The sequence below is a fragment of the Salvelinus namaycush genome, chromosome 24 (genome assembly GCF_016432855.1).
Source record: "Salvelinus namaycush isolate Seneca chromosome 24, SaNama_1.0, whole genome shotgun sequence".
Lineage (NCBI taxonomy): Eukaryota > Metazoa > Chordata > Actinopteri > Salmoniformes > Salmonidae > Salvelinus > Salvelinus namaycush.
This window is the reverse complement of record NC_052330.1, coordinates 6,858,981-6,884,757: the sequence shown is the minus strand read 5'-3', so window position 1 is coordinate 6,884,757 and position 25,777 is coordinate 6,858,981. Positions and strand designations below refer to the sequence as shown.

Below are 25,777 nucleotides of genomic sequence, written 5' to 3'. Positions count from 1 at the left end.
TGGCCAGGCATGACTCCAACACCATCATTAAGTTTGCTGATAAAACAACAGTGGTAGGCCTGATCACTGACAACAACGAGACAGCCTATAGGGAGGTCGGAGACCTGGCAGTGTGTTGCCAGGGCAACAACCTCTCCCTCAATGTGATCAAAAAAAAGGAGATTGTGGACTACAGGAAAAAGAGGACCGAGCACACCCCCATTCTCATCGAAGGGGCTGTTGTGGAGCAGGTTGAGAGCTTCCACATCAACAAACTAACATGGTCCAAACACACAAAGACAGTTGTGATGAGGGTACGACAAAACCTATTCCTCTTCAGGAGACTGAAAAGGTTTGGCATGGGTCCTCAGATCCTCAAAAGGTTCTATAGCTGCACAATCGAGAGCATCCTGACTGGTTGCATCAATGCCTGGTATGGCAACTGCTCGGTCTCTGACCGCAAGGCACTACAGAGGGTAGTGCGTATGGCCCAGTACATCACCGGGGCAAAGCTTCCTGCCATCCAAGACCTCTATACCAGGCGGTGTCAGAGGAAGGTCCTAAAAATTGTCAAAGACTCCAGCCACCCTAGTCAAAGGCTGTTCTCTATGCTACCGCACGGCAAGCGGTACCGGAGCACCAAGTCTAGGTCCAAGAGGCTTCTAAACAGCTACTACCCCCAAGCCATTAGACTCCTGAACATCTAATCAAATGGATAACCAGACTATTTGCATTGCCGCCCCCTCTTTTACACCACTGCTACTCTCTGTTGTTATCATCTATGCATCGTCACTTTAATAACTCTACCTACATGTACATATTACCTCGACTAACCGGTGCCCCCGCACATTGACTCTGTACCGGTACCCACCCTGAATATAGTCTCATTATTGTCATTTTACTGTTGCTCTTTAATTACTTGTTACTTTTATTTCTTATTCCTTTTTATTTATTTAACCAGGGAGGCCAGTTGAGAACAAGTTCTCATTTACAACTGCGACCTGGCCAAGATAAAGCAAAGCGACAAAACAGTTAAACAAACGTACAGTCAATAACACAATAGAAAAATCTATGTACAGTGTGTGCAAATGTAGAAGAGTAGGGAGGTAAGGCAATAAATAGGCCAGAGAGGTGAAATAATTACAATTTAGCATTAACACTGGAGTGATAGATGTGCAAGTAGAGATACTTGGGTGCAAAAGAGCAAGAGGATAAGTAAAAATATGGGGATGAGGTAGTTGGGTGTGCGATTTACAGATTGGCTGTGTACAGGTACAGTGATCGGTAAGCTGCTGACAGCTGATGCTTAAAGTTAGAGGGGGAGATAAGTCTCCAGCATCAGTGATTTTTGCAATTCGTTCTAGTCATTGGCAGCAGAGAACTGGAAGGAAAGGCAGCCAAAGGAAGTGTTGGCTTTGGGGATGACCAGTGAAATATACCTGCTGGAGCGCGTGCTACAGGTGGGTGTTGCTATGGTGACCGGTGAGCTGAGATAAGGCGGGGCTTTACCTAGCAAAGACTTTTAGATGACCTGGATCCAGTGGGTTTGGCGACAAATATGTAGTGAGGGCCAGCCAACGAGAGCATACAGGTTGTAGTGGTGGATGTATATGGGGCTTTGGTGACAAAACAGATCGTACTGTGATAGCAAATTGGATGCAGTCTGAGTAGAGTGTTGGAGGCTATTTTGTAAATGATATCGCCGAAGTCAAGGATCGGTAGGATAGTTAGTTTTACGAGGGTATGTTTGGCAGCATGAGTGAAGGATGCTTTGTTGCAAAATAGGAAGCCGATTCGATTTAATTTTAGATTGGAGATGCTTAATGTGAGTCTGGAAGAAGAGTTTACAGTCTAACCAGACACCTAGGTATTTGTAGTTGGCCACATATTCTAAGTCAGAACCGTCCAGAGTAGTGATGCTAGTCGGTTGGGAGGGTGCGGGCAGCAATCGGTTGAAGAGTATGCACTTAGTTTTACTAGCATTTAAAAGCAGTTGGAGGCCACGGAAGGAGTGTTGTATTGCATTGAAGCTTGTTTGGAGGTTTGTTAGCACAGTGTCCAAAGAAGGGCCAGACATATACATAATGGTGTCGTCTGCGTAGAGGTGGATCAGAGAATCACCAGCAGCAAGAGAGACATCATTGACATATACAGAGAAAAGAGTCGGCCCGAGAATTGAAACCTGTGGCACCCCCATAGAGACTGCCAGAGGTCCAGACAACAGGCTCTCCAATTTGACACACTGAACTCTGAGAAGTAGTTGGTGAACCAGGCGAGGGAGTCATTTGAGAAGCCAAGACTATTGAGTCTGCCGATAAGAATGCGGTGATTGATTCGAAAGCCTTGGCCAGGTCGATGAAGACGGCTGCACAGTACTGTCTTTTATCGATGGCGGTTATGATATCGTTTAGGACCTTGAGTGGCTGTGGTGCACCCATGACCAGCTCGGAAACCAGATTGCATAGTGGAGAAGGTACGGTGGGATTCGAAATGCTCGGTTATCTGTTTGTCAATTTGGCTTTCGAAGATTTTAAATTTGTACAGCATTGTTGGCTAGGGGCTCGTAAGTAAGCATTTCACTGTAAGGTCTACACCGGTTGTATTCGGCGCATGTGACTAATACAATTTGATCATTAACCCTAACAATGCAAAAAAAGAAGTCAATTTAATATACATGGCTCTCTGAGACAAGATGCATTTCTTCTCAAAATGCAGATCATAGCCCGTGGACTGAGGCATCCTATTAAATCCAGCCTTGGCTATGATGAAAAATATCTCCCATCGTTAAAAAAAAAGCCACGATGCCAACGGGTAGAGACAGAGAGAAGGCCTGATTCAAAGGCCTGATTCAAATATCAAATATATATATATAGCTGCCAAAAAAAACATCAGATCCTGTGAATAAATAACAAACCCTGTATCATACTACTCACAAAATGAGAGAAAATGAATAACAGGGGAATGATTTACAGCAGTCAAAGCTGCCCTCATTTAAAAGTCTTAAGGTTCCCTAGAGGTTCCCCAAAAATTCATAGTCTGTACACTGAGCCTGCCATAATTGCACACCATCTGGCTGGCTGAAGCCTATTATTAACAGGTAGAGCTTCCCTCCAACTATCAACCATGTGTTAAATATTCCACACTGGGATGAATGTGTTATATAAGCGCTATGCCTGCATCCCAAACCGCACCCTATTTCCTGTATAGTGGACTACTTTTGACCAGGGCCGGTCAAAAGTAGCGCACACTACAGGGAACAGGGTGCTGTTTGGGACACGTCTTTGACGCTGAGCGGATTCGATGCACATACTGGCGTAACGACATTCAGAAAACAAAATGTTGAATGTAGAGAAATAATGAATTATGAAATATCTTGACGAAATACTATTTTTGGACAGGAGCATTTGGATAGAAGTTTGACATTCAAAGAAGGAATGATGAAACAAAGAAAGGTGAACGAACATGTCTGATGTCTGATCTCCCTTTACCAAACTTAAAACAGACTTGTTTTTGGTTTCTTAGAGAACTGACAAGAGGAGAAAGAAGGAGTTGTATAGAGGTCTTCAATGTCGAACGTGGAGAAATAATTTATTTGGAAATACAGAGAGTTTCAACTAACTTGACGAAATAGACTTTTGTTTTTGGATTCATAGACAAGAGGAGAAAGGGGTTATGTAGAAGTTTGACTAAAAAAGCATTTCATAGAACTCAGAGAGGTTACAAGGCTGGGGGTATCATCTCACAGACCTTGATTTTGATCATGGTTGCGTTGATGGAGGCATCCAGCTCCTGGATCTGCTTGCTCATCTCCTGTTTGCCCTCCTTCAGGCCGGCGATAACCTCGTTGAACTTATCCATCCTGTTCTTCAGGCTACGAACCTTCACCAGCCCATCGATCCTGTACCATACACACACACACAGTTAGTCGAAGACAGTTGGTTTTCAAATAATTACAAAATCGCATAGTAACCCCTATCGCACTGGCCTAGAGGCTCTGGGCCTGGTTGTATAAAACATCTTTAGGGTTTACCTTAAGGAATAATGTTCCCCTACCTAAGGGAATTGTTTAAGGGCATTGCATATAGCCCCTCAAATATCTCCTTAGGTACGGGCATACTTAAGGGGTTTTACGGTAGTTTGAAGGCATGTATGGCAGAAACTTCACCTTAAAATGTTTGGTGCAACTGACCTAAAGTTAAGGACAATTAAAGGGAAAAGAAAAGAGGAAAATGAACGTTGATTAATGTGCACTGTCCCTGTAAAAATAAACTCAAACTCAACTCAACTCAACTTAAGGTGTTTTATGCAACCGGGCTCTGTGGTAATCAGTACAGATCTCCTGGAGCTTTACAAAAGGTAATAAGACAGTCTTGTGGCACCAGCTGGTACAGATAAGACAGTCTCTGTGGAGATGCATGCATCATGTGCTAAGCAGCCTGGCACCCCTGAGCTGTGAAAGTGCAGTATAACGAGGAAGAGGGAGGTATTAGAGGATACCCACCGGGGCTTGTGCTTCCTCCTGCACAGCCACATGCGCACCGTCTTCTGCATCTTGATGCAGGCACTGGCGCGGTACATCATCTTATTCCTCACTGCGGGAGACATGGAGTGTGAGAAAGAGAAAGGAAAGAGAGGATGACAATGAGAGACCAGACATGTGGCGCACCGCTGCTAAATGAATATAGGGGACACGCTGCACAGTACACACCAGTGGTAATTCACACAGAAAGAGCATACGATATGGAAATGTTGCCTCAGTGAGGAGGTAAACCCAATGGGTCAAAGACTATGTGTGACTGAGTGTATGTTCCAAATAGCACCCTATCCCCTTATTAGTGCACTACTTTTGACCAGAGCCCTATGCACTACTTAGGGGATAGGGTGCCATTTGGGACACAGACACGGAGTGTAATATTGAGTACCATCCACCTTTTGCACTCAGAAGACTCAATTCGTCAGGGCATGGACTCTACAAGGTGTCGAAAGCATTCCACAGGGATGTTGGCCCATGTTGACTCCAATGACTCCCAGAGTTTTGTCAAGTTGGATGTTGGTCGGGTGGTGGACCATTCTTGACACACACGGGAAAACTGTTGAGCTTGAAAAAGCCAGCAGCGGTGCAGTTCTTGACACACTCAAATCAGTGCGCCTGGCACCTACTTCCCAGTTCTAAGGCACTTACATTTTGTCTTGTCCATTCACCCTCTGAATGACACACATACACAATCCATGTCTCAAGGCTTAAAAATCCTTCTTTAACCTGTCTCCTCCCCTTCATTTACACTGATTGAATTTACCTTGTCAGTCCATGTCACAGAAAGAGCAGGTGTTCCTCATGTTTTGTACACTCAGACAGTGTATACTGTCTGGGCAGGTAATAGATCCTACCTGAAGGACTGAGGTGAACGGTCTGCCAACACGTCCCCACAGCACGTTAGAGTAATGGAGGAAATAGCAATACCTTGGTCCAAGATGAAGAGGTTTAAAATGACTGTTTTATGAGGCGGTCTGATTATATCAGAGGACATCGCCACACAAAACAGATGGCCAGAGCCAGTTGGCGTTTTATGGTCAGAATTGGGTCGGAGCAACTGGTGCAAATCACTTTAAACCATTTGTCTCCTAAAACACGTGTTCACAAAGCATATCAGCATAGTCGAGCTGATCTAGGATCAGGTCCCCCCCCTGTCCATATAATTGTATTCATTATGACTTAATTGGGAAAACTGACCCTAGATCAGCACTCCTACTCGGAGACGCTTTGAGAATACAGGCCCTGGTGTATAATGGTGATGTGGTAGGTAGCAGGATGTTACTCACATTTGATGACAGAGAGGGAACACCACTGGACCTTCTTCCAGCGGCTGCAGATGAGCCACTGGTTGACCTTCTTGACCAGCTCTGCCAGGTGGTCTGGGTCGGACTTCATGATCTGATCAAACTCCTTAAACTGAGGTGAGGATGGATGGAGGAAAGAGGAATGAGACAGACACGGGTGAGGAGAGAGGAGAGAGAGAGAGAGAACAGAGCAGTCAAAGGCACTTTCCCCTCTAAAACAGCCATCAGTATGCGGATGTTCCCTGCTCAGCGGACATGACAATAGCGGGTGGATATATTCATTTAAAGCCATAACAGCAGTTCCTGTCTGGTCAGGGTCAATAGAGGATAACATATTGATTTACTCATACGCACCAAACTACAGAGCTTCAATGTGAAATGCCAAATCGCACATTTAACGTCACTGACTAATTCATCTGGTGCAGAAATTAATACCCACAGTGTTAGATGGTTTATTATCAAAATCCCTTTCCCCCCCTCACAGTCAAATGACTAATGCTGCTTCCTTTGAAGTCCATTCAGTCAGAGGAACATTGTAATGATGAGAACCAGCGCAATGACAACAGCACAGAGACAGCTCATGGAGTTCTCACCTTCCCAGGTCTGAAGAACACTCTGGTCAGCCCAAACTTGTAGTCGTTCTCGTTCAGACCCAGCGCTTTGAATAAAGCCTGCAGCGCAAAGACAAGAAGTCAATACATGTCATATCAACACGTCAAACTGTGTTTGTAGAGGAGCCCAGAGCAGGGCTCGTGTGTGTGTGTGTGTGTGTGTGTGTGTGTGTGTGTGTGTGTGTGTGTGTGTGTGAGCGCCATGAGGCGCTGACCTTGCAGAAGAGCCTTGGGTCAAGGCGAGTCAGCTTGGCAGGCATGTACTGCTTGTACATGTTGTAGAGCTCATGGAATGGCGCTCTGGAGGGGAAGCCTCCCTGCATGAGATCTAGCACAGACACCATTCCTACACACACAGACAGACACAGGGTCACTCCAGCCCAAAGAGAGAACTCAACATCTTGGCACTTGTAACTAATGGTAGATTTATTGTCGAAGGGAGAAAAAAAAAATCGAATGATATCATCAAATAACCTTAAAGGATCAAATATTGCATCACAAGTTGAGGAGTGACACACCATTTCAAACATATATTTATTGTAAAACCATAGTTAAAGCTTCAATCTTCTCCTGTTCAGTCAGAGGTCAATTTTAACACACATTCATTCTTCCCATGTTTCAAACTAACGTTTGCTGACTCCATTCAGTATAGTTAATGCACTACCATTTGTATTTAAACTCAGAGAACTGGCGCATAGTCTCTCCCTTTATCTGTGGGATCACTAACGAGTTTGTGTAGATTAAAAAATATATATATATAATCTGGCATCTCCAAGGATACAGAAGAAAGCATGTCAAATGCAGTACGCAAATTGACCAGGAGAATGGGAGAAACAGTAGAAGTAGAACAGCTCTTGGCCGTTGTCCCCAGCGGGCCCCCCAGCGGGCCCCCCCCCCCCCCCACGTAAAACCATCTAGGTCTAGGACGAAGAGGATTGCTGTGGAACAGGGCACTGTCAAGTTCAGGTCACTGGTAGGAACTTGTGATGAACAAGCAGAAACGTAGATGCTATACAGTAGCTCGTCAACTGTAATTGTGTGCCAATTTCTGGAGAGAAAAGAAAACCGAGTTTTCAATAAAGGCATGTAAATCACACTGGTCATTTTGCATTTGATCACTTATCTGGCAGATTCAAAATCCACATCTGTAGTCATGTCTCCCAGTGTAGTTGTACGCAAGTTAAATATAAACAAATGAATAATTAACGCTTTACAGTACGGTGGGGAAACTTCACGTCATCCATCACCAATGTAGAGTGTGTGTTAAATGGCACCCTATTCTCTTTATAGTGCACTACTTTTGACCAGGGCCCACAAGGAATAGGGTGCCAAGTTGATTAGTCCTTCTCTTTAGAACTATATATACACTGACCTGAGCACTGCAGCTGGGAGAGGATCTGGGCCCCTTCAAACTGGTGGCTAACCATCTTCAGATTGGGCTTGATACAGCGGATGAAACTGGAGCCCTGGGGGGAGGGGAGCGAGAAGGCTGTTAGCCATAAAGACCCTATTCAATTGAAGTGTTCTATATGCAATTTCAAGCTGTTAGCCCTGATAAAAGCCACACTGAAGATGGCCACAGCGCACTTCTTTGGTGACCCAGATTGGTTGGACATCGGCATAGGCCTCAGACTTACAAAAGAAAACATTTCCCTGGGAGATCGATAAAGTTATATTATAGGAGACCTGATCTCAACTCAAGTTAGATGCCCTGTGAGTGGGGTGAAGCAGTAAATCGTTTAGCACTGTAGTAAATACTAACCGTGCTGCGAAGCTTCTCCAGTAGAATGTTCAGCTGGGTCTGTCGAGGTAAAAGTAGAAAAGAAAATCTTTGTTTAGTGACACAGACAGGCCTGTCTAGTCTAACAACATGAACACATGCTTACTAAGGGTACTTGCTCGCTCGCTCTCTGCCTCCAGCGCACCTGTCCAAAACTCAAATCAACAGTACAGCCGTGAAAGGCACACGTTTTATTGTTGAAGCGCATTGAAACTAAAACAAAAAGAGATTCTGTTTTAATGTCATTCATGCAAACAGGTCCAAATACAACCCCGGTAGGACCACAGGAACAGAAGGACAGACACAGACGGAGGAACGCATGGTAGCCGACTAACCGTGCATTGAGGGATGGCAGACAGACAGACAGATAACCGCTTGCTGGCCCCTCTCGGTCACTGTTCTAGAGCTCTTGTTGCAAATCCCCTGTAATTTTCCCAACTGGTCCAGGTTTCCCAGAAATCCCAGTTCAAATTAATTCCTGTGTTTCAGGAATTATCCAACCAGTATTTCTGGAAAACCTGGGAATTTTGCAATCCTAGTCTGCAAAGAGCTGTGTTTAACAGACTGATTGCTCTAGGGACCAAGAGTGGGACATTAATATTCATACACCCGGCAGGATCGCACATCTCATATATTCAGCTGCTAACACTTTCTATCTCACCTTGTTACGCTGAGAACAGACAGGTACTAACCTGCATCAATGATCAGGCCCGAGTCAAGCTCAAAGACTTCTGATCTATATCACTATTTCTAAAGTAGCTGCCTTATTTACAGTAGCCGCATAATATTTACAGTAGCTGCTTAATATTTATAGTAGCTGCTTGGCAGGCAGTCATATTGAGTGAAACTGCCAACTGGAATGCACATAAGTCTTGTACTTGTCAGAATTTCAATGTGGCATCGTAATTGGATCGATGGTCATTGATCCTGTCAGTAAAGACTGATCTGATCCTACAAGCTATGGATCTCGCTGTGGTCTATAACAAGTTGCAAAAATATTGACACTACACTGGCAATACTGATATGAATAACATTACAATTAATTGGAATTGAAAGCTGCCAACATCCAGATATCATTAGCAAGTGTTTGCCGTGGGCTGAATTCAGATTCAAACCCAAAGTATGCGTGTTGTGTTGCAGGGGACAAATTATGGAGGGAGGCAGCACAGGGACAAGACTGGGGAGGGAGGGGACAGGGGGTGGCTGGAAGCGGTTAGCTGGATTATTCACTGATGCATTGTGGGATTCGTCACACACAACAGCACAAGACGAGTTACCTTATTTCCCTGGCTGTTTCTACGAGTCATCACGATTGATTTAACCCCCCCCCTACGTTTCTGCTTTTCTCCCTCTCGCTACACAACTTTAAAATCACAGCTATGATGGGGGGGGATAGGCAAAGGATGGAGACACAGAAGGAGGAGGAATGAAGAACAGAGCAGAAAGGGAGGCGGAACAGTGGGAGGGAGAGGCATTAGGAAGAACACCACAGGTAACAGGATAGAGAACATGAACTCTGTGGAAACTAAACGAAAGGTAGATTCAATCAGACAACACCATCAAAACACATTATGCAACCGAGAACCCTGTACAAACCCTCTTAAATTGCAATAACTTTTGGCAACGCTCTTTGTGCTCTTAACCTTTCTGCTTCTCTCCACTGTCTAGGTGCAGTGTAGTTCCGTGACAGCTAACAAGAACTGCCTATTAACATGACTAAATATTTCCCTCGGATTTCACTTAATAATAATTATGAATATAACAACACTTCTCACAGGATCAATATCACTTAGCATAGAGTAAGGAAGGACATGACTGTTATGACCATAAAGTAAACATATAGCCTTGATGCTACCGTTTTGCCTATAAAACACAGGATTAACATACATGAACATAGGCAACGGTGGGTGCATCCCAAATGGCACCCTATTCCCTATATGGTGCATTACTTTTGACCAGAGCCCTATGGGCCCTGGTCAAAAGTAGTGCACTATATAGGGAATAAGGTGCCATTTGGGATACCTACCATGTTAAGCAGCATAAGAAGAAAGTGTGGTCATAAAAAGCGTGGTAACAAAAAGCGTGGGATTAACATTCGTCCTCACCTTGAATTTGTTGCCGACGCTGATGAAGCTGAGTTTGCCGGCCTTCTGTTTAGAGTCCTTGGCGTTGTTGGAGTTCTCAAAGAGATCCCGGATAAACCGGTCTTTAGACTCACTCACCAGGCACTCCAGGGACATGTGCAGCGCGTCATTATTCTTCTCCACAAACTTGGTCTGCAATTCAGAGAAAATGTAAAACCTTGAAGACGCAGAAGTACCCCGTTCAGAAAAAGGCTACTCTGCTTGGGAAGATAAGTGGGGCACTTAAATAAAAATAAACATGCTTTGAGTTCCACCTGCTGGGTTTTGTGCAGGTTTCAAAGCAGGAGAATGTTTGGTTGGAGATGCTGCAGTAAAGGCCTACCACAAGGATATGGTGGATAACATAAATATACATGATAAAAATCATAAAAAAAGGTGTAATGTTTTTTTGCCTTCAGACATCATGCTGAGTCATTGTGTGTGAACCTGAACATACCGTCTCATAGCACACCGCTCCTGCAAAGTGTCTGACAATGAATCCCTCGTCATCCCTCACGTTCCTGTGGACTTGCAGCTTGGATTTCCTGGGCACCTGAGGGATGCATCACACACCATCCATTTTAAATAAGTGAAACACAAATACAACCACTGAAGCATGACCTTTCAAATGGCTTAAAGAAAGAAACACAAATGACTTTACAAACGCTAAAATGCACACGCACACACGTGCACTGCCTATAACAGACAGAAAGGACATGAATCCTGATTAATGTTAAAACTCACGGTTAGTCGGAAGTGGTTCTTGTGTTTGTTGTGTACAGTCTCTGCAAAGTGCTGGTCGCTTGGCTGAGGTAGACGATTCTCTTCATCCAGGATGTCCAGGATGCCCACCAGCTTGGCCTCCACAAGGTCTGTAAACAGAGGTCAAAAGGTCAAGGTATCCAAAATGACTATATCCATTCATCTATCAGTTTGAGCTATACTGTTGCTTCTTGTATTTCATTAGGGGTTTAGCCTTTGTATAGCCCAGGGCTGGATTACCAAATGCGGTAGTTCGGCCATGCCCAGCGCCACTTTTATGTAGAAGGACTGAGAAGCTCAGTTCTTGTGACTTTTTAAAAAAGGACATTCTACTACAAAATGTATTAAAATAAAATGATGCCGCCACAACCTAAAATATAATTTCCACCTCCCAAAATGAGCCCAATAAGAAATTGGTAAAATGACTAGTTAAAATAATTTTTACATATAGTACCATGCATATATATACACATACATCTCTATGTATCTATCTCAGGTCTGCTTTTTTTTTTTTTTTTTTTTTTATAAATATAAATTTTATCCCCTTTCCTCCCCAATTTTCGTGGTATCCAATCGCTAGTAATTACTATCTTGTCTCATCGCTACAACTCCCGTACGGGCTCGGGAGAGACGAAGGTCGAAAGCCATGCGTCCTCCGAAGCACAACCCAACCAAGCCGCACTGCTTCTTTAACACAGCGCGCCTCCAACCCGGAAGCCAGCCGCACCAATGTGTCGGAGGAAACACCGTGCACCTGGCCCCCTTGGTTAGCGCGCACTGCGCCCGGCCCGCCACAGGAGTCGCTGGAGCGCGATGAGACAAGGATATCCCTACCGGCCAAACCCTCCCTAACCCGGACGACGCTAGCCCAATTGTGCGTCGCCCCACGGACCTCCCGGTCGCGGCCGGCTGCGACAGAGCCTGGGCGCGAACCCAGAGACTCTGGTGGCGCAGTTAGCACTGCGATGCAGTGCCCTAGACCACTGCGCCACCCGGGAGGCCTCAGGTCTGCTTTTAGCAATTACCTGTAGCCCATCTGATAGCAACATAGTGGCTATAAATAAAATGGCTGAAGCATGGGGTTGCCTATCTGCATTTCCCCTATTGAACTAATCATTAGCTAGATCCCAAATGCGATTATTTAATTTGTTAGCATCTTATTGTTGATGAACTTGAATAAACGCAGTAAATCTATAATATAGGTCTACCTGTTACGGCAACTTGGGGTAACACGCCCCCAGCCTGTATCTCTCACAGAAACCACTTACATGTATATTTCAGTCATTTAGCAGACGTTCTTATCCAGGGTGACTTACAGTAGCAACTAGGGTTAAGTGCCTTGCTCAAGGGCACGTCGACAGATTTTTCACCTAGTCAGCTTCATTTCACCCCCCAACACATCCCCAGTTGCCATTACTCATGCTGAACAAAAAAATGTAATCCGTCTCATCACAAGTTAAGTCACTCACAAATACTTATTTATTTAAGGTAGGTTGGCGTTTAACCCCAATTCACCCTACAATTGACTCGTGTTACATTTAGCCCCACTCTCCCCTTTTCACTAGCTGCAAATTGTTGAGCGGTAACATGGTAACCAAAGACTGGACCTAATATTGTGTATAAGAGGTCCTATGTAAATAATATGTATATGTTAATATGTAATAATAATAATAATATGTAAATAATATTTGCTGGTCTGTGGTGTGTAATGAGGAGCCACAAGACACTGCACTTGACAAATTTATGAAATTGCTTACTCCAGTTACTAATATGCATGCAACCATTAAGAAAATGACAGTAAAAACTAAAATCCCCATGGATTGATAAGGAATTGAAAAGTGTTGACAGGGATGAGGAAAAGGAATGGCAGTCTTTCTGCAAAACCAATTGGCAAACCTACTGCAAATTAAGAAATCATGTGACTAAGAACAAAAAGAAACTACACTATGAAACAAAGACAAATGATATAAAGAATAGTAAAACGCTTTGGACCACCTCAAATGAAATCAGATGGCTCATTCATCACAACTTAAATATTTTTTTTCATGGCAAGATTAGCAAATAGGCATGACATGCCAGCAACAAATGCCAAACCAATCCAAGTATAACTGACCAAATTAAGAAAGACAAGCATTGTAATTTTGAATTCTGTAAATTGAGTGTGGAAGATGTGAAAAAAATGTACAAACTGACTACCAACTTGGATGGAAAATTACTGAGGATAGCAGACGATATTGCCACTCATACTCACCATCCAATCTAAGCTTACAAAAAAGTGTATGCCCTCAGGCCTGGAGGGAAGCAAAATTAATTCCACTACCCAAGAACAGTAAAGCACCCTTTACTGGCTCAAATAGCCGACCAATCGGCCTTTTACCAACCCCTAGTAGACTTCTGGGGGGGGGGGGGGGGGGGGGGGGGGAATGGTGTTGGACCAGATACAATGCTATTTCACAGTATCTAAATTAACAGACTTTCAGCACACTTTTGGGAAGGGCATGGCACTTACACAAATAATGATGATTGGCTGAGAGAAATTGATAATAAAAAGATTGTGAGAGCTGTTTTGTTATGGCTTGAGATAATGTGGATTGAGAGTTAGCCGTCTAACAGAACACATATGGTGTTCTTTAATGGTAGCCTCTCTAACATAATCCAGGTAGAATGAGGCATTCCCCAGGGCAGCTGTCTAGGCCCTTTACTTTTTTCAATCTTTACTAACGACCGCCACTGGCTCGGAGTAAAGCCTGTGTGATGTATGCGGATGACTCAACACGTCATCTACGACAGTGTGTGAAATCACTGCAACACTTAAGAGCTGCAGTCAGTTTCAGAATGGGTGGCAAGAAAGTTAGTCCTAAATATTTTCAAAAAACTAAAAGCATTGTATTTGGGACAAATCATTCACTAAACCTCAACTAAATCTTGTAATGAATAATGTGGAAATTTAGCAAGTTGAGACTAAACTGCTTGGAGTAACTACGGCTTGTAAACTTATGGTCAAAACATATTGATGCAACAGTAGCTAAGATGGGGAGAGGTCTGTCCATAATAAAACGTTGATCTGCCTTCTTAACAGCACTATCAACAAGGCAGTTTTGTCGCACCAGAACAACTACTGCCCAGTCGGGTGGTCAGGTGCCACAAAGAGGGACTCGGGAAAATTACAACTGACCCAGAATAGGGCAGCATGGCTGGCCCTTAAATGTACATGAAGAGCTAACATTAACAACATGCATGTCAATCTCTCATGGCTCAAAGTAGAGGAGAGATTGACATCACTATTTGTGAGAGGTATTTACATGTTGAATATACAGAGGTGTCTGTTTAAACTACTAGCACATAGTGCTGGGTGATATGGACAAAAAATTGCTTTATAAGTAGTGCATGACCTCAGGGTGGCAACATATACATTCTAAGTGACTTCAATGTCACACTAAAAGCATATCCCCATTCTGATTGTTTTATACTGTTCAATTCAACCCAAAATATATTTTTTAGCATTTTTATAAATTTCTGCATTTCCTGCACTCATTTGAGATAATTTCCACACTGCCATGTAGGGCTACACGATATGGGCAAACAATCTAAACCTTATTTTGAACCAAATGTTGCAATAGCAAATGTTGAGTCGTGGCTTAGGAAGGCCAACAAAAAAAATCTGAAACTTCCATCCAATTTCAACATTATCCGTCAAGACAGAACTTCTAAAGGGGGTGGAATTGCAATCTACTGTAGAGATAACCTGCAGAGTTCTGTCATACTATCCAGGTCTATACCCAAACAGTTCGAGCTTCTACTTTTAAAGATCCATCTCTCCAGAAATAAGTCCCTCACTGTTGCCGCTTGTTATAGAACCCCCTCAGCTCCCAGCTGTGCCCTGGACACCATATGTGAATTGATTGCCCCCCCATCTATCGTCAGAGTTCGTACTGCTAGGTGACCTAAATTGTGATATGCTTAACACCCCAGCCATCCTACAATCTAAGCTAGATACCCTCAATCTCACACAAATTATCAAGGAACCTACCAGGTACAACCCCAAATCCGTAAACATGGGCACCCTCATAGATATCATCCTGACCAACTTGCCCTCTAAATACACCTCTGCTGTTTTCAACCAGTATCTCAGCGATCACTGCCTGCGTCCGTGGTCAAACGCCCACCCCTCATCACTGTCAAACGCTCCCTAAAACACTTCTAAATCGACCTGGCCCGGGTATCCTGGAAGGATATTGACCTCATCCGGTCAGTAGAGGATGCCAAGCTGTTCTTTAAAAAGTGCTTTCCTTACCACCTTAACTTCTTGCGAATATAGGGGGTGCTGTTTCGCATTAGCATAATTTGCACTACAGATTAAACGGCTTCCTACTCAATTCTTGCTCGTACAATATGCATATTATTATTATTATTGGATAGAAAACACTCTCTAGTTTCTATAGCCGTTGGAATTTTGTCTCTGAGTGAAACAGAACTCAATCTACAGCACTTTTCATGATAGGGAGTCAGATTTCAAACATTTTGGCCACTGATCTGGAGTCAGTTTAAAGGTCCGTGTAAATGCTATGAAGAAACAGACACTTCTTACGTCTTCCCCTGGATGTCAGTGCGTGATGACGCTTTGAATGGAGTCGATTGCGCAATCAGGGGCTGTATAAAACAGCAAATACCGGAAGTAGCTTCCCTTTGCTGCCTGCGCCTTGCGCGCGAAGGACATCGGACTCGCCTCCTTCCAAGCGTTAGTTTAGCCAGTAATATTTCTCCGGTCATGTTTTTACCCGTTATAGGTGTTAACAGCATCATAAGGTAGTTAATTTGAACCGTTGTATAGCAATTTATATCCTTTTAGTGCGATTTTGAGGCATTGCTTTGTTGTGCACTTTGAAGCGCTGGGCACGTTTCGGGGTCCCGGTCGTACGTTAGTGGGCATTTCGACGGACAAGTGGACATCTTTCGACCAAAAGAAGATTAGACCCAAGAAAGGATTCTTTGCCCAAGATTCTGATGGAAGAACAGCTCACAGTAAGAACAATTTATGATGATAAATCGTGTTTGTCGAAAAATGTTAAACGCTTACGCCGCCATTTTGTTTTGTATAGCTTCGCTTGGCGCAACCTGTATTGAAAAGTAAGGATAATTTAAAAAATGTAAATCAGCGATTGCATTAAGAACTAATTTGTCTTTCGATTCCTGTCAACCCTGTATTTTTTAGTCAAGTATATGATTAGCTATTGATTAAACTAGATCACTCAAAGATGGCGACCGACATTTCCAGGCTTGTTTTGCTACTATTTTCATTGTATAACCACGGTTTTTTATGGCTAAATATGCACATTTTCGAACAAACTCTATATGTATGTTGTAATATGATGTTACAGGAGTGTCATCTGAAGAATTCTGAGAAGGTTAGTGAAAAAATTTATATATTTTGGCGATGATACGATATCACTCTCTTTGGCTAGAATCAGTGCTCGGGTAACGTTTGCATATGTGGTATGCTAATATAACGATTTATTGTGTTTTCGCCGTAAAACACTTAGAAAATCTGAAATGTTGTCTGAATTCACAAGATCTGTGTCTTTCCATTGCTATGTGCTGTGTATTTTTAAGAAATGTTTTATGATGAGTAAATTGGTAATACAAGTTGCTCTCTGTAGTAATTCTAGTCGCTTTGGTGAGATTTGTGATGGTGGCTGCAATGGCAAACTATGATTTATACCTGAAATATGCACATTTTTCTAACAAAACCTATCCTATACCATAAATATGTTATCAGACTGTCATCTGATGAGGTTTTTTCTTGGTTAGTGGCTATCAATATCTTAGTTTAGCCGAATTGGTGATAGCTACTGGTGGAGAGAAAAAATGGTGGACAAAGAAAAATGGTGTCTTTTGCTAACGTGTTTAGCTAATAGATTTACATATTGTGTCTTCCCTGTAAAACATTTTAAAATTCTGAAATGGTGGCTTTATTACCAAGATGTGTATCTTTCATCTGGTGTCTTGGACTTGTGATTTAATGATATTTAGATGCTACTATTTACTTGTGACGCTATGCTAGCCTATGCTAGTCAGCTTTTTTACTGGTGGGGGTGCTCCCGGACCCGGGTTTCTGAGGAAGTAGAGGTTAACAGCTTCTACCCCCAAGCCATAAGACTGCTGAACAATTAATCAAATGGCCACCCGGACTATTTACATTGACACACACCCCCGTTATTTCTTAATTCCATTCTTTTACTTTTAGATTAGTGTGTATTGTTGTGAACTGTTAGATGCTACTACACTGTCGGAGCTAGAAAATAAACATTTTGCTACACCCGCAATAACATATGCTAAATATGTGACCAATAAAATTTGACATCGGTATTGACGCACGGACCGGTTTGGGTTTTTACTTTACCTTCTATAGCGGTATTTCAATGTTTGGTTTGCTAAATGTGATAAAATAAACATGGCAGTGTGGCGTATTTATTAGGGATTCCCATTAGCTGCTGTCTTCCTGGGATCCAGCAACATTAATAAGGCAGTTAGATACAACTACAAATATTACATAACACTTTTCAAAACACATTGTGTCTGCCCTCAGGCCCCTACTCTACTATCACATATCAACACAAAATCCATGTGTACGTCTGTGTAGAGTGCGTGTGTTATGTGTAACGTGTCAGTTTTTATAGTTCACTCCGCTACTTGAGTCGTCTGTCTCCCCCTCTCTCTTTCCCCGCCCCTAGTCACTCAAGGAGCGCAGTTGTTGCTTGGACCGCAAGACCACTTGTCTTTCACTCTGCAGTCTGCATGGTCAATGCAGCGGATGCAACAAAGTGTTGACAACGAGGCTGCTTTCCACTTTGCATCTTAATATAAATCCACAAGGATTCTATAATTACACTATTAGTTTGTGTATCTTACTGTGTGCAAACAGTTTGTCGTTTATTAGCAAGTGGCGGCAGATAACCTAGTGACTAGAGTGTTGGACTAGTAATCGAAAGGTTGCCAGATCGAATCCCCGAGCTGACAAGGAAAAAATATTTGTCGTTCCGCCCCTGAACAAGGCAGTTAACTCACTGTTCCTAGGCCTTCAATGAAAATAAGAATTTGTTCGTATTGACTTGCCTAGTTAAATAAAGGTTGAAAAAAATATATTTAAAATAAGTTGTGGCTAAAATAAATCGTGTTAGCTGCTAATCGCAAGTAAGCTAGCTAGCTAATACATTTACTGAGACAGAGAAAACGTAGCTAGCTAATACAGCCAGGTACCAGTCAGCATTTTGTTTGTGCAACAGTATCTTCTAAATCAGACAGGAATAGGCAAAGCATGCATATTTTAGTTAGATCAAGTAAGAGAAAACATTAACGTAGCTAACATCTAATTAGGGTCCGCTGGGAAACACTATTCAAAGTGCCCATTATTATATCTCTAGAATTAAAATAATTATATATTTTCATGATTTCAACAGTTCACCCAAGTATTTTGATGTAAATCACAAGTCAAATAGCAATCGCAACATTTGTTTAAAAATAAGGCCTCCATTTTTTTTGCCCATATCATGCAGCCGTTCGTGGCACTGTGGACATGATCTCAAAACGAGAGCAAGAAATGCAGACATATGAAAATTACATTTGTTTGAAGTTTGATTTAACAGTATAAAACAACCAGTATTGAGAAAGACCCATTGAAATCAATGTATGTGTTGCCATGCTAAGGTCATGCACTACTTAAAGCAAATGTATAACCTGTTCTATTAAAAAACATAAAACTACAACAAAAAAAAGTGAAATATTGTGATATATTTTGGCTATAAACGCCCAACCCTATTTGATGGAACAGAAAGTAAAATGTCTGGTCTCAGAGAGTGAGTCTACAGGGCATGCTTTGCGCCAACGGCTTCTTCTCTTAAACGCAGACCCAATTCTATCTAGCGTTAACCCCGGTCACCTCCATTCCACTCTCTGGTATCCTGCCGCCGTACCCCACACATCTCAAACAGAGGGGTTTAGGTGTGCTCTGCAACATAATCAATCTACCTCCCATCAATTGCTTCATTTCTGTTGACCATGAAACATAACTTGGGGTCAGGGTCAAGAGTAGTGTGCTCAAAAGCGTAACCTCTCTCAGAGAAAACAGCTATTCCACCTTCCCACACATACGGAAGCCAAACCGATCTCCAGTCAGAAGAACATTGAAAGGCAACACATTGGGAAAAAACAGGGGAAAAACACTGGAAACTAGGCGGAGGACACTGTGTATGTCAAATGATGTGCATGTAATGATACGAAGACGAGACAAACCTATGCAGTCCTGATTGTCGACATAATGGACCTCATTTACTCCAAGACCCTCCTTCTGATACAGCTCTTGTTCCTAGAATTCAAAACAGAACGATTCCAATAACAAGCATTTATAATGACATTCAGAAAATAACTTTAGTCTGTTTACTTACACTACCGTTCAAATGTTTGGGGTCACTTAGAAATGTCCTTGTTTTTGAAAGAAAAGCTATTTTTTTGTCAATTAAAATAACAAATTGGTCATAAATACAGTGTAGACATTGTTAATGTTGTAAATGACTATTGTAGCTGGAAATGGCAGATTTTTAATGGAATATCTACATAGACGTACAGAGGCCCATTTTCAGCAACCATCACTCCTGTGTTCCAATGGCACGTTGTGTTAGCTAATCCAAGTTTATCATTTCAAGAGGATAATTGATCATTAAAAAAACCTTTTGCAATTATGTTAGCACAGCTGAAAACGGTTCTGATTAAAAAAGCAATAAAACTGGACCTTCTTTAGACTAGTTGAGTATGTGGAGCATCAGCATTTGTGGGTTCGATTACAGGCTCAAAATCAGAGGTCGACCGATTAATCAGGGCCGATTTCAAGTTTTCATAACAAAAATAACAATCCACGAGGAGTGCGTGGCAGGCTGCCCACCTGCATATTTAGTTAAGAAATTCATGTTAGCAGGCAATATTAACTAGGGAAATTTTGTCACTTCTCTTGCATTCAACGCAAGCAGAGTCAGGGTATATGCAGCAGTTTGGGCCGCCTGGCTCGTTGTGAACTGTGTGAAGACCATTTCTTCCTAACAAAGACCGTAATTCACTTGCCAAAATTCTACATAATGACATAACATTGAAGGTTGTGCAATGTAACAGCAATACTTAGACTTAGGGTTGCCACCTGTTCCCTTATAATATGGAACGGTTCCGTATTTCACTGAAAGAACAAAACATTTTGTTTTTGAAATGATAGTTTGCAGATTTGACTCTATTAATGACCTAAGGCTCATATTTCTGTGTGTTTATTATAATTAAGTATATGATTTTATATTTGATAGAGCAGTCTGACTGAGCGGTGGCAAGCAGCAGCAAGCATTCATTCAAACAAGCGCTTTCCTGCGTTTGCCAGCAGCTCTTCGCAATGCTTGAAGCATAGCGCTGTTCATGACTTCAAGCCTATCAACTCCCGAGATTAGGCTGGCAATACTATAGTGCCTATAAGATCATCCAATAGTCAAAGGTATATGAAATACAAATGGTAGAGAGAGAAATAGTCCTATAATAACTACAACCTAAAACTTCTTAACTGGGAATATTAAAGACTCATGTTAAAAGGAACCGCCAGCTTTCATATGTTCCCATTTTCTAAGCAAGGAACTTAAACTTTAGCTTTTTAACATGGCACATATTGCACTTTTACTTTCTTCTCCAACACTGTGTTTTTGCATTATTTAAACCAAATTGAACATGTTTCATTATTTATTTGAGACTAAATTGATTTTATTTTTGTGTTATATTAATTTAAAATAAAAAAGTCTTCATTCAGTATTGTTGTAATTGTTATTATTAAAAATATATATACAGTTGAAGTCAGAAGTTTGCATACACTTAGGTTGGAGTGATAAACTTTTTCAACCACTCCACAAATTTATTGTTAACAAACTGTAGTTTTGGAAAGTCGGTTAGGAGATCTACTTTGTGCATGACAAGTCATTTGTCCAACAATTGTTTAAACAGATTATTTCACTGTATCACAATTCCAGTGGGTCAGAAGATTACATACACTAAACTGACTGTGCCATTAAACAGCTTGGAAAATTCCAGAAAATTCTGTCATGGCTTTAGAAGCTTCTGATAGGCTAATTGACATCATTTGAGTCAACTGGAGGTGTACCTTGTGGATGTATTTCAAGGTATACCTTCAAACTCAGTGCCTCTTTGCTTAACATCATGGGAAAATCAAAAGAAGTCAGCCAAGACCGCCGGAAAAAAAAATTGTAGACCTCCACAAGTCTGGTTCATCCTTGGCAGCAATTTCCAAATGCCTGAAGGTACCACATTCATCTGTACAAACAATAATACGCAAGTATAAACACCATGGGACAACGCAGCCGCCATACCGCTCAGGAAGGAGACGCGTTCTGTCTCCTAGAGATGAACGTACTTGTGTGAAAAGTGCAAATCAATCCCAGAGCAGCAGCAAAGGACCTTGTGAAGATGCTGGAGGAAACAGGTACAAAAGTAACCAGCGTTATGTGAGATCTTCAGTTTCTTGGCAATTTCTCGCATGGAATAGCCTTCATTTCTCAGAACAAAAATAGACTGACGAGTTTCAGAAGAAGGTTCTTTGTTTCTGGCCATTTTGAGCCTGTAATCAAACCCACAAATGCTGATGCTCCATATACTCAACTACTCTAAAGAAGGCCAGTTTTATTGCTTCTTTAATCAGAACCACAGTTTTCAGCTGTGCTAACATAATTGCAAAAGGGTTTACTAATGATCAATTATCCTTTTGAAATGATAAACTTGGATTCGCTAACACAACGTGCCATTGGAACACAGGAGTGATGGTTGCTGAAAATGGGCCTCTGTACGCCTATGTAGATATTCCATTAAAAATCTGTCGTTTCCAGCTACAATAGTAATTTACAACATTAACAATGTCTACACTGTATTTCTGATCAATTTGATGTTATTTTTAAAAAATGGATATTTTTTTTTGTTGCTTTTCTTTCAAAAATAAGGACATTTCCAAGTGTCCCCAAACTTTTGAACGGTAGTGTATATAAGATTGGCCTCATTAGAAGAGAGAACAAAGCCTCAAATGTATTCAAATAAAGTCTATGAGGGCAGAAGCTTTGTCCATTATAGCTATCCAGCAATAATACATTACGTTAGCAAGTTCATTAATCTTAGAAATATCAAGGTTTCCTTTTGCTTGTTGCAAACATCTGGCCTCTTCCTCAGTTCATCTTTCCTAGATGTCTCGCATCCGCTCTCCTTCTCAGGATGCGTTGGAGAAGGACCCAATGGGAGGGTCATTCCCCTCGAACACAGTTGAGGAGGAGGCAAGGAGATAGGACGGTAGGAATCACAGAAAGGGCAACTTGAGATCGAGCTCTTGGGACAGCTGGGATGTCAACCAAGGAGAGAGGGGGCATCGGGGTCTACAGACAGACAGTGGAAGAAGTGCTCACCTCTTTCAGGATGCGCTCGTTGAAGAACTGCTGCAGCTTCTCGTTACAGTAGTTGATGCAGAACTGCTCAAAGCTGTTGTGTTCAAAGTACTCTGGAAGAGGAAATGAAAAGACATTAAAAAAAACACTTCGGCTGTAAACCACCACTGTCTCTGACTAATGAACTCTAGCATGCGTGTGCAATGTGTGGTTTGCGTTATGTTGTGTATAATGTCCATGGCGAAATGTCTGTTTGATGTCGTTTTTAAATGGACAATTAGGCTGCAAAACCATTTTCCGCCTGAGGGATAATAACGTTTACTACTGCTATCATATATCACGTAGACATTGCACATAGAGGCGGTACAGACCAAAGCCTGCGATATCCAGAACCCCGATGAAGTTGGCGGAGGAGTCGAAGGGGAAGCACTGGTTGACCCTGGTGACCACGTGGTCAAACAGCCGGCTGTACACAGCCTTGGCCAGGGCGTCCCGGGCGTTGTTTGCCTGCTCCACTTTCAATGGCACCCTGGGAGAGAGAGAGAGAGAGAGAGCACATAGTTCCTCCTTCTAGCACTGGTCCTCTGTAGCTCCGTTCGCGAGCACCATACTCTGCAACACCAGCATAGCGGGTTCGATTCCCAAGACCAACCATATCCAAAATGTATGCAAGCATGACAGTTGCTTTGGATAACAGTAGCTGCTAAATAGCATACTGTATATTATAATTGAATACTTGCCTTCTCTGTATGCAAAGTCAATTTAAGTATATCTAATCTAAAATCTACCATGGGGGAATTGGATTTGTCACCAGCAAAGAAACATAGCGCTAAGGCAACTACACGCATACATCAGAGACGGAGACTTGAGCAATGACGGCTGGTGTAATCAATAGCCTACAATTCATAACAGCGGCAGAGTCAGTTTAAATAATCCTACGCATTCATCACCGTGGGTCTGCAAAAATACTGAGGGTCTGCTTGGTTTCCCAAGCGGATAATTGGGTTATTGACATCTTGGGGAAAGAGTGATTGCGGTGTGATAAGGAGCCATGACAATGAGAGAAGGCATGAGCATCACAGCTCTGTGAAGGTATTGTGACGTCCCCAGAGCTCGGACTGCGGTCAAGTGCTCAGCTGAATAATCCGAGGCCACCGAGAGAGGGCTAAGAATGCAGGGGAGCGTGAAATGTACAACATGACTACCACGTGGACTTAAAAGTTCCTCGTCAAGCTTCACCTTCGCTTCAAACGCATCTTTATCATGCACTTAAAAGGAAAACTCCACTCAAAAACTATCTTTCGGTATTTTTCTTCATTAGTCCACAATGTTTTGCATGTCAAGTTTTCAAGCTATTGGACTTCAAGATGCAAAGTGTCACTTGTCACATCAAGATGATGTAAAATGAATCATGAGGCAAAAAGCATCATTGTGATTAAGTGGCAAGTGACACTTTCCTTCTAAAGTTGATCCTTTCAGGCTGGAGAGAACCGGGATAATGCTGTACAAGTAGCACTTAGCAGTTCTCTAAGTACTTAATGGCTATGTCCAAAAGCCACCTCTAATGTCTTGAAGTGAGAGTTGATTTAGAGATTCTCCTCACACACACACCTTCCCCTCCATCCCTCACACCTACACACAAACTCTTTGGGCAGGACTTATCCATTATCTCGTCCCCCCCTGTGGATCTCCATTTAGCACATCCCACAAGACAAGAACTCCCCATTATGATACCAGCATCACATCACCTCGTCTTACACCTTTGCCTCCTTAAGCTCTCAGTACAACTGGGCCCTCTCTCGCCCTCTCTCAACCACAAACCATGTTTCATTTATATTCTTCCAGCCAGTGAGAAACTACCGGTCCACAGCTAAAACATCTAAATACCAGGGTTAAGCCCTGGCCTCTCATTCACAAACCAAGAGGTATGAAATGCCAGAACACTAACAGCAGCGGGGATGTGTGTATTCCCTACGAAGCTCGAGGTTATCCACCTTGCTCAATGATCTCCACAAAATGATCTCCGGCAGCATGTTATCAGGAAGTTGAGGGGCACACATCTTATTTAAAATTACCGTTAAGAGTCTGTACTGCACTGTGCATATGGGTAAGTTGAGAGAGTGGACTGACCCCACCTGGCATCGCCGAGATGCCGAGTCCGTTAGTGAATTCACCATGGTGGGGTCAACATGATTAACATCTCCCCCCCCCACCCACTCTGCCTCGCACATAAACACCTTAAAAGCTAGTCCCTAAACAGGCTAACATTTAGATACGGCTTTCCCCCTTACATAAGTCATAAAAATAGGCCGCTTAGTGGTGGAGCCACAGACAGAGAGAGCCTGTTGAAATCCTTACCCACCCTTTATAAGTCTTAATGTAACTGTACTCACATTGCGATTGCTGCTATTAATTAAACAGAAATTAAACAAGCCACGGCACACCACTAATTAATTGCTTAATATTAAGCCCTCAGAGGGTGCGTCCCAAATCGCACCAGATTCCCTACATTGTTCTTTTCACCAGAACAATATGGGCCCTTGTCAAAAAATAGTGCACTATGTAGGGAAAAGAGTAGGACTCACCCATAGACACAGACAGGCCCGTATAAAGCAGCAGTTAAAGCTTAACTACTGTGTGAAAGTGTCTCTCTCTCTCCACAAATGAGACAAACATTAGTGAATGGACATAAGGGTAATTGCACATAGCGACTGGCTTGGCATTCAGCTTGGCGAGCTGAGGGAGCGCCAAGCTGCCCATACAACAATCACTGTCAGGCATAAGACAGGCTGGGCCACGGCTAAATGCACACAGGGCCTTGCCATAGATCAAGAACGAGGCATGCATCCCAAATGGTTCACTATTCCCTGTATAGTCCACTGCTTTTGGCCAGGGCTCATAGGGCTCTGGTCAAAAGTAGTGCACTACAGAATATAGGGAATAGTGTGGCATTTAGGACACATACAGGGACTAGGGAAGGGCCCGTATTCATTCAATAGTGGCTAGTTCCTGATTTTACTCAGAGGCACAGCACTACTGTTAGTGACAACTGCAGCACACACACACAATAGAAATGCTCACACACACGCATCTCTTGGTTCCTATGGTAACTGGCATGTGACCAGTAAGGCATTTGTTAACAGAGCATGAGTGCTAAGCGTGTGGACCTGACACCATCTGCACAAAGACAAGCCTTCCAATACAAATAGAAATATAGGCTAGAAT

At 42.5% G+C, this 25,777-nt stretch overlaps 1 protein-coding gene across 5 annotated transcripts in view; it reads right to left on the bottom strand.

Moving 5' to 3' along the window:
• myo6a (myosin VIa) overlaps positions 1–25,777 on the bottom strand; it is a 91,344-nt gene that overhangs the window by 20,913 nt on the left and 44,654 nt on the right. For 4 of the 5 annotated variants that reach the window (XM_038962994.1, XM_038962996.1, XM_038962997.1 and 1 more), the window contains exons 13-25: positions 22,924–23,081; positions 22,574–22,665; positions 19,383–19,455; positions 11,076–11,203; positions 10,789–10,884; positions 10,314–10,484; positions 8,191–8,229; positions 7,801–7,894; positions 6,644–6,774; positions 6,411–6,488; positions 5,800–5,929; positions 4,481–4,571; positions 3,727–3,877 (exon numbers count right to left, since the gene is read on the bottom strand). In XM_038962994.1, the coding sequence (XP_038818922.1) occupies positions 3,727–3,877; positions 4,481–4,571; positions 5,800–5,929; positions 6,411–6,488; positions 6,644–6,774; positions 7,801–7,894; positions 8,191–8,229; positions 10,314–10,484; positions 10,789–10,884; positions 11,076–11,203; positions 19,383–19,455; positions 22,574–22,665; positions 22,924–23,081 (1,432 nt within the window). Of the gene's footprint in view, positions 1–3,726; positions 3,878–4,480; positions 4,572–5,799; positions 5,930–6,410; positions 6,489–6,643; positions 6,775–7,336; positions 7,477–7,800; positions 7,895–8,190; positions 8,230–10,313; positions 10,485–10,788; positions 10,885–11,075; positions 11,204–19,382; positions 19,456–22,573; positions 22,666–22,923; positions 23,082–25,777 lie in introns of those variants that run through there. The other variant, XM_038962998.1, reaches the window with a different exon arrangement.